Source organism: Chrysemys picta, chromosome 7 (assembly GCF_011386835.1).
Source record: "Chrysemys picta bellii isolate R12L10 chromosome 7, ASM1138683v2, whole genome shotgun sequence".
Lineage (NCBI taxonomy): Eukaryota > Metazoa > Chordata > Testudines > Emydidae > Chrysemys > Chrysemys picta.
This window is the reverse complement of record NC_088797.1, coordinates 48,245,387-48,258,557: the sequence shown is the minus strand read 5'-3', so window position 1 is coordinate 48,258,557 and position 13,171 is coordinate 48,245,387. Positions and strand designations below refer to the sequence as shown.

The window sequence follows — 13,171 nt, the reverse complement described above, 5'->3', positions numbered from 1 at the left end:
GGAGAAGACCCCTACCTTGTTCTCTTTGCTGCTCTTCATGGCCCTCTCTGCCCACTGCAGTCCAGCCCAGATACCGTCAACTTCTGCTGAGGTGGTGATTAGCTCTTTCTGGCTGCAGATGTAAGCCAGTGCCATGCGATCCAGCTCCTCCTGGTAGCTGCCTAGGCTCTCTAAGAGCTTGGCTTCAGGACCCCCCATGCTCTCCAATAGCATTATGTGGGCAGCTTCTGCTAGTCCCTTCATCCTTTCCTGGCAGCTGTCCTGACCATATAGGGCTTCCACACCCGCAGCCTCCGCTTTGGAGCGGTTGTCCTCTTCTGGCAAGGATTTCTGGGGGACCCCTGCCACTGTCTCCCTGACCAGTTCCTCCTGGGTCTCTACACCCACTTTGGGATCCGCCTCACACTCATTGAGACTCCCAATGTTCTCTGGCAGCACAGTCTGAGCTAACCCTGCTGGGGCCTGAGTATCCGGCTTTGCTTGGGAGCTTCCCTGTCTCTTCACTCCCTGTAAGCCTGCCCCCTCAGCATCTGGAACCTGGGTGGTGCCTGGCAGTGCCTTCTGGATGAATGCCACTAAAGCTCTTGTGGCCAGCTCCTCCAGCTCCATGTAGTGGCCCAGATCTGCGTCAGACATCAACACCAGAAGCCTCCCATTCCCAGCTTCCCTGTACCACTCCGCCAGCTGGTTTGCTGCCTTGCAGACCTGGCTCAGAACACTGTTGGTTTGAGAGTTCTCCATTTCTAAGTCCAGCTGGGCCTTCCTCAGCACCCGGCCCACCTTCCTTTCCTTGTCTGCCAAGTGGCACAGCTCCTGCTTCAGGCTAGCTGCACGGATCTGGAGCTTGTTGCGCCGTCGCAGCTGGCAGGCTCTATGGCTATGCAATGCCTGTGCCTCTCGCTCCAGTGCCTCTAGGGGCAGAGCCTCATCCTCTGACATGGCACCCTTCAGCTGCGGGCATTGGCGGCAGGTTTGCAGCACCTGCTCTAGGGCTTCACCTTCCAGAATAGGCTTCCCTGAACTGAGCAGGGTCTGATAGGCTTCCACTTCCCCAGGACTCAGTACATTTTCCTCCCCCACTGTGTTACAGAACCACTCAAGGAACTGCTCCGTCTTGGGACAGTCAAAGAGCCAGTCAAAGTCCTTCTCGTGAAGGGCATCAGCCATGGGGTAGACAGTCTTCAGGGTCTCCACGAACTCTGCCCCTCTGTTGACCGTGTCCAGTAAGAAGCCCCTGGAGCGTCTCCGGGTGAACATGGCAAGAGTAGTTAATGCTGAAAAAAAAAAAAAAACGACATGGTGTATTTCTGTTGTCCTCCCATGGAGGCACAACACTCCCACAGCTCTGCTCAGCAGCCACCAGATCTACCCTGTGCAGCACTCTCTGGCTCCAGCGAGGACTCCAATCAGTCTCTTCTCCAGCTCTGAAGACAAAGCCCTGAGTTCAGGGCACACCTTCCAGCAAACCAACCCCCAGGGCAGCAAGAGATCAATAGGAAAACCCAGGGAGTCAAGCAGTGAACGCACCCTCACTGCCCATTGTCTCAGGCCTATTGGCTGAACCCATCTGAACACACCAGGTCTGTGTGGGATCCAGGGGTTTTCTAATGAAGGCAGATCATGTAGCTACCACGCAGTAGCATATTCAGCCCTAAGGAAAGTGGAGAGATACCCATCCCAAAGGATCAAGGACAGGCTCCTGGTAATACTCACCAGCACTATTGTTCCTACTTAAATCTACCAGCACTTGAAGGCCTCACTTAAATGAGTCTTTCCTCATCAATCATGCTGATTTCACCTGTAGCCATGAGAGTCCCCGACCCCCTTTCCTGGATCAGAAGCCACACCTGCTGGTTCAGGTGAGATGCTTTACCAATCATTGTATTCAGTAATAATTTTGCTCATGGCCTTAGCACTGAAAGAATGACAAAGCAGAAACCCCAAACCCCGTAAGACAGACTGTGTAGCCTGAATAAAAAGGAGGGATAATTACATAGGGGTAAGAAATCATAACATGCATGCTAAGGTTCTGATTAGGTATAGGCAGTAGTTAGATTATATCCCACCCCACACACCACTGAGATCACTAGCTAATAATATCATGTGCCTCACATCGCTATTTTACAGAGTGTATGAATGACCAGTATGCATGGCATAAAATCTGCTTGTATGTTAAACACAAGTCAGCACATGTGTGAGAGATCCTGAGTTGGGGGAATGGCTATAGCAGTGATACAGAGAATCCTGCCGAATAGAGACAATCAACTCTTACACTTTTGAGAATCAGCAAACCCAGATTTAAAGGGACATTGTAAAGTTCACCATCATGGGGGAAATGGTGTCTGGCAATCTGAAACTTGGTGTTTCCCTGGATGTGGTTCCTGGCTGTGCCACTGACTGACTCTGTGGCCTTGGGCAAGTTTCTCCACCCCTCTACATGCACTGTATGGAAGGTTGTGGTAAGAAATTCCACTTTGGATAGTATATGACAATAATACAGGATTCAGTCCCCTTCCTGTGTCAAAAGCTGGGCTGGGCAAACTGGTGTTCCTTAGTGCTAAGGGAAGGAGTTACATCTCCACATTGGTGCCATGAAGGGACCCTCACCACCCCGGCGAAGAAGACCCTTCTTCAAACACAGGGACCATATAAACAGAGACCACCTTTTTAGGCCTACACACAAGGAGACAGAGTTAAAGCTCTTAGTGCTTAATTGCTCAGTCCTTATGGGGCATCAGCACCATCTATTTTTGGCATGCAATAGTTGCCAATATGCAGTGCAGAAAATCAGGTTAAGGGCTGTGTTGACCAACTCCCCGTCTTACAGGGACACTTATTTTTTCTAGGTGCGAGCTATGCAGAGACCTCCCCTTGGGGTGAAGATGGTGATTGAAGCTGTCTGTATTATGAAAGGAATCAAGCCCAAGAAAGTAGCTGGAGACAAGCCAGGCTCTAAGGTGGATGACTACTGGGAGCCGGGCAAGGGCCTTCTTCAGGACCCAGGGAAGTTCCTGGAAAGCCTATTTAAATTTGATAAGGTAAGTAATGGCAGAGGAATGGTCATGTAATTGGAACTCAAGGATCTGTCCACCCTTGAGTGCCCCAAAAGTGAGAGGGGATGTGCTAGGCCTACAGGTAATGAGCTGATGTTATGGGTGATGGTATTATGCCAGAAACAGATAATTGGAGCCAACTTTCAGCCCAGAAGCCATTAAGGGCAGTACATTTTAAGGAGTGTGAAGGGGATGCTAGGGTACATGGCCTAGGGTGGGGATTCACTTTTGCTAGATAATCAGTGGTTCTTGCATGGTTTTGTTGTTTGATCACCTTGGGCAACAAGAAATTATTAAAGACATAATAAATGTCCCCCTTCTGATTCTCTCCTTGCCTTGCTTAGGAGCAGCGTTGGAGCGCACACAACTGCAGTTTTAAAAAGGTGGTTCCCTAGTCTTGCACAAGGAGATTGTAGCAATGCAGGACTCACCCTGCAGCACCTCCTGCAGGTCATCCAGGGAATTAGCTTGTCCAGCCTTTGGGGCACCCTCTGCAGGCCAATGTCCTGCTTGTTGCTGGCCCCTATGTCCCTCCCAGACCCCAGTGCCCCTTTAGCTTGGGTGCTGCCTCCTGGCAGTACCCCTACTCCCTGGGCTCCCCTCCCAGGGGAATCCCCACCCTCTATCCCCACCTTGCCTCAGTGTTCACTGCCAGTCCTCATCTAGCCCCAGCACACTGGGGCAGACTGCAGTCTATAAACCACTAATCATCAGCAAGGGGGGTTTGAACCTGCTGCCTCTGCCTACCCCCAGGCTGCACCCCCAGTACCTATTTAGCCTTAGACAAGGCCTGCAGCATGGGGGCTTTCCAAGCAGGAGTTCCCCAGCTCCCTTGCCCTATTCCCCAGCACTGCTCTACTCCAGTACCTTTCAGTTCCCAGACAGCCAAGTCCTCCCCTCTCTACCACTAGAGAGGGACTACCTGTGTGCCTGGCTCACAGCCTTTTATATGGCCAGCTGTGCCTGATTGGGGCGAGGCCAGGCTGTGGCTGCTTCCCCACTCAGTCCAGCTTTTCCCCTGCCACAGCCCTCTCCCAGGGCTGTTTTTTTTTAGCCCTTCAGGACAGGAGCAGGGGACCACCCCGCTACAGAGATGAACAAGGAGCCATCATGCCTCTGTGCTGCAACAATTTATTTTGTAAGCATAACTGTCCAGCCCAGAACCCAGTGGCTGCAGTGCTTGGGAAGTCTGGGCTCACAAGCAATCTTGGACCTCTCACTACATAGCGAGTAGAGCTGAGATTCCATAGCTTTCTTGGGGTCTAGCAAGAGGATGATTATCTGCTCACTACCCCCAGGTTTCTGGTTAGCTGGTTCAATCAGCAGCAGTGACATAATAGAAGTCCATGTGTTCCCTCTCCTAGTGGGAGGATAACTGTAGCACTTGCTGTGGTCTGGCAGGAATGAGGGAGTTAGAGGCTGAAGAAAGGTCAGTGAGGACTGTGTCTGAGGATACGGGAGATGCTTGCAGCCCTGTTTGAACTGGCCTGCATTTAGTACCCGACATAGCAAGGAAAGACATTCACTTACAGGGCTTGTGACCGGGACTAGGATAACACAAAGATAAAGAGAAACACAATATTTTAGCCAGATTTTCCTGTTCTACAAAAACCTGCTTAATCACAAGATTATTTTTCTGCAGCCACAAAGACTACCAGAGGGAATGAATAAACAGAGACTGATTCACCTTCATCCAAATAATAAGTGAGGGAAGGGCACCAGCATGGAAAGAGGGGCAGCACACAGACTGTTTCACACAACAGCAGCATGGGATTTCACACTGTCATGCTCATAGCACTCTAAGCCCTTCACTCTCTCACTGCGAGATCTCCCACTGGCCCCCTAATGCTCTCAGCCCTTTGCTCACCATCTCTCACCGCCCCCCCATCATTCCTTTCAGGACAATATTGCAGATTCAGTAATTAAAGCCATCCAGCCGTATATTGACAACGAGGAGTTTCAACCAGCAGCCATAGCCAAAGTGTCCAAAGCCTGCACCTCCATCTGCCAGTGGGTGCGTGCCATGCACAAATACCACTTTGTGGCCAAAGGAGTGGAACCAAAGCGGGTAAGAGCATTGCTTGTGTGTGACACACTGGGGTACATGGCACCTGGTGAGCCTGGAATAAGGGCTTGCCTACATTTACAGTGCTGTACCCCTGCAGCTGTGCTGCTGTAGAGTGTAGTGAAGATGCTACATATGCTGATGGGTGGAGGTACTCCACATCCCTGAGAGGCCGGTAGCTGTGTTGACAGGAGAAGTCCTCTGATCCACATAGCGCTGTCTACACCAGCATTTAGGTCAGTAAATCTGCATTGCTCAGGGGTGTGCCTTTTCCATTAAAGTGAATGGGACTTACAGCCCTTCCTGGTGGGAGTAGTGAAAACTGCCAGCCACGTGGGAGAGACCAGAGAGTATTTAAAAATGAACAGAACAAAGAGTCTGAGCCCAAGCGCAGGGAACCAGGTATGAAATGTTAGCCCAGAACAGGCCCTCTGGAGGAATATAGCAATCCCAGCAAAATCCCTTATCCCAAACATCCCCAAAACTAATACTTTGACCAGTGCAAACTGTATTTAGAGGAGCTCCCCATATCCCACTTGTATTTTAACTTAATGCTCTCTACTGGGGGTAGGGGGCAGGGAGGAAGGGGAATGCAACCCGGGCCAGCTCCTCAGCTGGGTGTCAATCAACATGGCTCCACTGAAGTCAGAGCAGTGCTGATTTACACCCACTGAATCCTGCTTTACTACTTGGCTTGTGGGCTGCAGTAGCCATCTGGAGACTGAGCAGGTAGTTGGATGGGAATTGAAAAAAAGTTATAAAATCATCGCATCGCCGCACAAATCTACTCCTCCATCCTCCTGTGATGGCAGCGAAGAACACCAGCGATCTTTCATTTGCTTGTCAAAATAATTACACTCCTAGGCCAGCTAGAGAGTTTGCAAGGTTACTCCAGAAACTTTGCCCCCCCCCATCCCAAGTTCCACCCCTTTGGAGGTTGTCAAGCAATGATCCAAGAGTGTCTAAGCTAGATCCTCAGCTGGTGTAGCTCTGCATAGCTCTGATTTACAGCAGCTGAGGAGCTGGCCCATGTCTCCCTCTAGCTGTAAGAACCAGCTGGTGGCTTTTTTCAGGGGTAAAGAGTTGATGTGGGTTTAAACTATTGCATTTTATGATTAAGTGTTTGGTGGCGAGGCAGACATTGCTCTGTGCCCACAGAGGGCCTACCTTCCCCTCCTCAGCACATGCACTCTAGAAGGGGGTAAGGGCACAGGGCCCTTGTGTGATGCGGGGGAAAGTTTAGATGCCGTATTTGTCACTAGATTTTTTGTACAGAAGGTAAAATGTAAGTTTGTGGTTTAGAGACAATTGTGTTCTAGGGGGTTAAACTTTCATTCTAATCCTGGCTCAGACAGCAATTCTTTTGTGAGCTTGGGCAAGTCACCATGTATCTGCTTCAGTTTCCCTATATAGCAAGGGGCAATAATACTCACCTGTCTCTAGGGGAGTTTGAGGAGTGATTAGTTGATATTTGTGTAGTGTTTTGAACATGGAAAGTGCTACCGTTGTATTATTATTATTTTAGTTCCTGTGGAACACTATCATTTTCAAGCACCTTATTGCACTTGGAGAGGTCTTGGTGCTGTGTTTCCTGGTTAGAGCTCCCCAAACGTCCATTTGTCACCATTGTGTATAGTCTGTTTTCTCTGCAGAGTCAGGATTTGTGTGTGTGGGGGGGGAATAACAGTAAATAACAGTGCTTAACTCACATCTGTGGCTGCTACTACTAACAGCAAATCAGGTTCCTAGCAGCCAGTGGTTAATCTTGATAGACCTGACCCTGAAAGATATTGGGCCCCCAGCTCTGTCCCCCAGTGGTTTCAGAGACACCTGGGAATGCTCAGCATCTTTGAACCTCAGGCTGTTTATTTGGGTGCATAAACACTAAAGTAGGTTCTTAATGTTAAACACCCTATTAGCCCAAGTAGCTTGGCCAAGGCAGTGATGAATTAAGCTATGGGTTGGATAAGCCAAGGCCCACGGTACCTTGGAGATGGGAAAGCAGTAGCATTCAGGGGTGGGGATGCTGAATTCTGACTGCATAGCATGAATAGCCTAGGTAGTTTCTCATGAATATAGTCCAGCTCTAAGCCCTCTCCCTTGGTGGTGGAAGTCTGATCTGGAGTTCCAATGCATCTTCTCTTTTCACAGCAAGCCTTGCGGGAGGCAGAAGAGGACCTGCAGGTCACTCAGAAGATCCTTGATGAAGCCAAGGACCGCCTGAGAGAAGTGGAGGATGGTATTGCCACCCTGCAGGCCAAGTACAGGAGCTGCATCGCCAAGAAGGAGGAACTGGAGCTGAAGTGTGAGCTGTGTGAGCAGAGGCTGGGCCGGGCTGACAAGGTGAAGGATGGAGCCAAATTCCGACATCAATTCCATGGCAAACACGCTTTTGGCATATTCCTTACTAGTAATGAGACATGCTGCTTGGGGGCTCATGGGGCTAACAATAAAAGTCTCATCTCTACATGCTGCTTCTAATGGCATTTTCTGCCACACAGCTCATACCAGTAACAGGATAGACCCACTGGACCAGATCCTGGCCCCAGCTGTGACAACACAAAGGAGTTAGGAAGCTGGTTTAAACACCCAGCTGCCGATTGCTCTGGTGTGGGAGAATCCCTGGGTGACAAAGCTGTCTTCCCCCATTCCCGTCCCAGCCCCAGTGTGGAGGGTGTGCCTGAGATAGGCCAGGAGCATGACAAGAGCGTCACTAAGCCCTGGCAACATGCAGTGCCTGGGGGGCCATTGTGGCTGATCATAGTTTAAAAGAGTCATTGGAGCTGTGGCACAGCTAAGGCACCCCTCATAGGGATGTGGGCCATAGGAATGGGGTTGTGCTATGAGAAAGCTGGCTGGTGATCTGGTGTGTGTGGTTATTCCAGTTAATTAATGGCCTGGCAGATGAGAAGGTGCGCTGGCAGGACACAGTCCAGAACCTGGATTATATGATCAACAATATCGCAGGAGATGTGCTGATTTCAGCTGGCTTCGTGGCATACCTGGGCCCTTTCACAGTAAGCAGATAACTGTAGCTCTTTCTTTGAAGGAGCTGAGTACAGCTTTCCACCTCTCTTAATCCCAGGGTCTAGAATTCAGCCTCTCTTCTTTGTTGGTAGATCAGCTTCCAAAAGCTGAAAGGAAAAGCAGATCACTGGGACAAATTCAGCTCTCAATGATGCCAAGGCAGTTGCATTGAAGTTGAAGAGATTGTGCTAGTGTTACAGCACAGAACTCGGTCTGGTGCCCAAGAACTGTCAGGCTCACTACAGTTATCCAATTCAGCTAGTAATCGGACTGCCTGTGGGGTTCCCAAAACCATATTCTCTATGTTTGGCCCTTAAAGAGGGAAGATTTCTGGCCCTTAAAGGGGGAAGAAGGTCTGGCCCTTAAAGAGGTGAAGGATGTCACCAGCAAGTCTAAAGCCTGTAGAGGCTGTGCCATGGAACACGCGTGCAGCAACCAGGCAAATGGACCTCAAGTTTCCCCCTGGTCTGTTAAAGAGGTTAGGCTGAGCCATGGAGCTGGATTTGAACATGAACAGCAGTCAGAGAGTTGATTTTAAAAGCAAATCACCCCAATGCATAGTTCACACTAGTGTCTAGCTGATGGAGCGTTGCTTCCCTTGGCAGGGCCAATACCGCACAGCACTATGTGAGGACTGGCTAAAGAAACTGGAGGAACACGATGTCCCGCACACCAGGGAGCCAAACTTGATAAGCACTCTGGGAGACCCAGTGAAAATCAGATCATGGCAGGTATGTGGTAGACAAGAGCATTAATGCAAACTGATGTGTTGCATGATGCTAATCCATTCTGTGCAATGAAAACCAAAGGACAATGCCAGGGACAACGCAAAGAGTTTGGATAGCAGGAGCAGCCAGTTCCCTGGCACAAGTGACCAAGGGAGAGATCCCAGAAAGGAGCAACCTGTACAGCTACCAAAAGCACAGGAGCATCCCAGCAAGTGATCCAGCAGGAGCAGCCAAAGGCCAGTTATGTAGGGCACTGATAAGAACAGCACAGCAGTAACTAACACCATACTGTCTGACTGCTTGTACTGATAGCAAATATCTGGAAGAGGTTCCTCTCCCCAGGCAGATCTAGTATAATGAAAGGAAGAATCATCCCAGTCTTGGCCTGTGAATTAGCTGCACCGTGTAATGGGTTGCCTGTCTAGAACCATATGGATTCCCACCTATGCTACAGATTTCCCTGTGTTATAACATTGTAGTGCCCTGGCCACGTTCAAACAGCTTTGACTCTGTGGAGGAGACCAAGCCATGTAACCACATATTATGGAATAAAGCTAAAGCCCTGGACCCAAATCCTGAGCTGTTCGCAGCAAGGCCAGTGCAAAAGTGACTTTAAGCCACATTTAATCTTGGCATCAGCCAGCTGCCAGGCTAGCTCCTGGCACATATCAGAGCAGCAGGAGGGCCATTCTACACTAAATGCCCATGCCATCAAGAAGCTGTTCTCGTTGACAAGATAGTGACATAGGGATGTATAGGCCATGTCCCTTCTCCTTGGCTCCCCACCTCATGCTCTACATCACCCAAAGATGCCCCTTCACAATGGGAATCCTCAAGAGGCTGGTTATGGTGATTTTAGAGCTGTTTTGAGCAGTGTAAAGGAACTTTATTGTGGTGGAGGACCTGGCCCTGGTCTCTGCACGTCTGTAACACAGCTCTGTGTCATGGCATGGTTCCCTCCACAAAAGCAAGACCAGATCCTGTTTAAACACTGCTAGTGCTAGCAAGACTCTAACGCAGCTTCCCTGATTGTGAGGAGAGGGCTTTTTGGTGAGAGTGATGTGTTAGAACCATGCTTGGGGAATCTAGCCTAAAAATGGTTTGGATAGCACATTTCTCAAGAGAAGAATTACTGTCCTCCCTGGTCAGAGAAGCACTGTTAGAACCTTGCTAGCTGCAACGGTGTTTAAGTGTGGTTGTAGTTGGCCAGGTTCTGATTCCAGAGTGTATAAGATCTATGTGAGTTACTCAGATGTGTGTATCAGACGTTAATGTGCTGCGAGATGGATAGCTCTGCAATTTATCAAACACTGAACTGTGGCAGGAAAGAATGCCTATGTTGTAAGACACAGTTGCTGTTAGACATCTGATGTGCTTTTTCGGCTGTGATCAGATTGCCGGCTTGCCTAATGATACCCTGTCTGTGGAGAATGGAGTAATAACACAGTTTTCACAGCGCTGGACTCACTTCATAGACCCCCAGGGACAAGCCAACAAATGGATCAAGAACTTGGTAAGGGCTTCTACCACTCTTGACAAGTGGTAGCCAAGTTTGCTGGGATCCTTCCATTGTTCTAGCCTCAGGGTCAGAAGATTCCCAATGGTTCCTTCTATTTTTTTCCCTCCCTCTCTCTTCCTTTCCTTCCTTTTACAATAGACTCTGTTTGGAGCTGTGTGTAGAGAGGCCTTAAATCCCTTGAGGATGGGATTTTCATAGGAAAGGGACAAGGAAAAAATCCAGCCCACCACTGCAAAGCCTCATCCACCCCAGAGTCAGGCAGAATAGATGGGCTTCGCAGTTTGCCTTAAAAGTCCACAGATTCAGGCTACTTTCACTAAGGTGGGAGAAGAGTCCAGGGCCCTCACTGAGCACTCCGGTTGTTTTATACCAAGGGGGCTCCAGCCTGAGACCGTTTCCTGACCATAACTGTGGCAGGATAGCTCAGGGAGGAGAGAGGAAGTCTCCCTTGCGGGCTTTGAGAGGCAGTGTGGCCTAGTGACTAATGTACTGGACCGGGATGCAGGAGACCTGGCCTGTTGGGTGTCTTTGAGCAACTCACTTTAACCGCTCTGTGCCTCAGTTTCCCCCATCTGTAAAGTGGAAATAATGATACTGCCTCTTGTGTAAAGTGCTTTAAGATCTACTGATGAAAAGTATATAAGAGCTAGGTATTATTATTAGAACCAAACCACTCACCATGTCTTGTGTTCGCCTGCTGGGACGCAGTTTGTTCTATATGGTCTGCCTCCAGACTGCTGTACATGCGGAGTGTTTCCAGAGAGAGCCCCGGTGCTTTAAAGTGGTGGAGTTGGGGGGGAGGGGATTTAGCAACTTTCCTTACTGCTGCTGCTGCTTCTCTACTCCCTGGATGCTTCTGTAGTCCCACCTGACTGCTCCTGCCTTGCAGGCTAGTCAGAGGCAGATCTTTGAGCCCTTAAGCACTGAAGGGCAAGGGATTCCACTAAAGTTGCAGCTATGAAAGTAGGAAGTCAGGAAATGCAAAACATACCCATATTACCTTGGCCACATTGCAGTTAGTAGGCATTTGCTACAAGGTCCTGATAGGTAACACAGATTAAGCCTTTGTACTTCCTTTTTTTTTTTTTTTTGTATTTGCAATCTTAATGTTGCAGTAGCACAGTTATTTGTTTAGGCCTGGTCTACACATGGGGGGTGAGCTAAGTCGGTCTAAGTTACTCAACTTCAGCTATGAAAATAGCGTAGCTGAAGTCGAAGTACTTAGAGCTACTTACTGCGGTGTCTTCACTGCAGTAGGTTGACTGCTGTCGCTCCCCCGTCTTCTCGCGCTGTGGAGAGTCGACGGGAGAGCACTCAGTGGTCGATTTATCGCATCTTTACTAGACATGATAAATCAACCCCCCGTGGATTGATCACTCTGCCGTAAGTGTAGACATGCCCTAAAGTGCATAAGCAGTTTGGCTCCCCTGCTTTGCCCATCCCTACACTCTAGACTCCCCTCTCACCATCTTGTCCTTCAGGAGAAGGAGAATGGTTTGGAGGTGGCTAAGCTGAGCGACCGGGACTTTCTGCGCAGCTTGGAGAACTCCATTCGCTTCGGGAAGCCGTTCCTGCTGGAGAACGTAGGGGAGGAACTGGATCCGGCTCTCGAGCCCGTCTTGCTGAAACAGGTTCTTCCCTGCTGTTTGTCTGACGAGATGAGCAGGAAGGCTGGCTGGCCTGGAGCTGGGGTGGAGTGGGCTCTCCAGCACTGGCATAAAGAACGGCTTTGTCCTCCCTTAGTGAAGATGTGTCTAGTAAGGTTGAGATTTTGGATGCAAAGAATTTAGATGCTCAGTACAAATTAATGGAAATTGTGCCTCTAAATCTCCTAAATAGCTTTGAAAATCTTTATCTAGCCAGCCTGCAATGGAGCCAGATTAATAATGGAACTCTCTCTTTGGCAGGCTCTCAACACATCTATGTTTTTTAAATGTAGAAATTCCGACTTGTGTTGTCCGTGTCCCTCTTTTTACAGACTTATAAACAGCAAGGCAGCACGGTATTGAAGCTAGGCGATACAGTTATTCCATACCATGAGGACTTCAAGATGTACATCACCACCAATCTGCCCAATCCCCACTACACGCCAGAGATTTCCACCAAGCTCACGCTGATTAACTTCACCCTCTCACCCAGGTAACTGGTCACCCCTTTGTATCAGTAGCCACTGAACAGTTGCAAATATTGGCCATTCTCCTGCTCCTGAGCTATTGAAAGCAAACTCAACATGGAGTGAGTAAGGATGCTCCTGTGCTGAGGGTGCGAGCCTGAAATTCTGGAGATCTGGGTTCAATTTCCTGCCCTGCCACAGACTTCCTGACCTTGGGCAAGTGACTTAGGGGCAGGTCTACACTACAGGGCTAAGTTGACCTAAGATACGCAACTTCAGCTACGTGAATAACATAGCTGGAGTTGACGTACCTTAGGTCAACCTATTGCAGTGTCTACACCATGGTGGGTTGATGGGATAAACTCTCCCGTTGATTTACCTTATGCTTCTCATTCCAGTGGCATACCGGAGTCGACGGGAGAGCGATTGGTGATCGATTTAGCGGGTCTTCACTAGACCCACTAAATCGACCCCTGGTGGATCGATTGCTGTGCAAAGTGGAGACAAGCCCTTAGTTCCTCTGTGGCTCATGAAGATAATAGCCTTTCTCTGCCACACTGGGGTTTTGTGAGGTACTCGGGGATTATAGTGATGGGGGCCATGTACGTACCATAGATAGTTGCACCATGTGGCTCCAGAGGAGATGGGACATTTAGTTCAGTGGTT

General features: G+C 49.3%; 2 protein-coding genes across 10 annotated transcripts in view; one reads left to right on the top strand and one right to left on the bottom strand.

Moving 5' to 3' along the window:
* Window positions 1–13,171, top strand: part of DNAH1 (dynein axonemal heavy chain 1) — a 160,018-nt gene that overhangs the window by 117,419 nt on the left and 29,428 nt on the right. For all 7 annotated transcript variants that reach the window (XM_065551361.1, XM_065551362.1, XM_065551365.1 and 4 more), the window contains 8 exons: window positions 2,847–3,038; window positions 4,954–5,121; window positions 7,270–7,461; window positions 8,004–8,135; window positions 8,751–8,876; window positions 10,267–10,386; window positions 11,874–12,023; window positions 12,371–12,531. In XM_065551361.1, coding sequence (XP_065407433.1) covers window positions 2,847–3,038; window positions 4,954–5,121; window positions 7,270–7,461; window positions 8,004–8,135; window positions 8,751–8,876; window positions 10,267–10,386; window positions 11,874–12,023; window positions 12,371–12,531 — 1,241 coding nt within the window. The remainder of the gene's footprint in view (window positions 1–2,846; window positions 3,039–4,953; window positions 5,122–7,269; window positions 7,462–8,003; window positions 8,136–8,750; window positions 8,877–10,266; window positions 10,387–11,873; window positions 12,024–12,370; window positions 12,532–13,171) is intronic.
* Window positions 1–13,171, bottom strand: part of LOC135972651 (HAUS augmin-like complex subunit 3) — a 32,654-nt gene that overhangs the window by 4,256 nt on the left and 15,227 nt on the right. Inside the window, exons 1-2 of one of the 3 annotated variants that reach the window (XM_065551370.1) lie at window positions 3,921–3,961; window positions 16–1,274 (exon numbers count right to left, since the gene is read on the bottom strand). In XM_065551370.1, coding sequence (XP_065407442.1) covers window positions 16–1,257 — 1,242 coding nt within the window. In that variant the 5' untranslated portion in view covers window positions 1,258–1,274; window positions 3,921–3,961. Of the gene's footprint in view, window positions 1–15; window positions 1,275–1,713; window positions 1,809–3,920; window positions 3,962–13,171 lie in introns of those variants that run through there. The other 2 variants (XM_065551369.1, XM_065551371.1) reach the window with 2 other exon arrangements.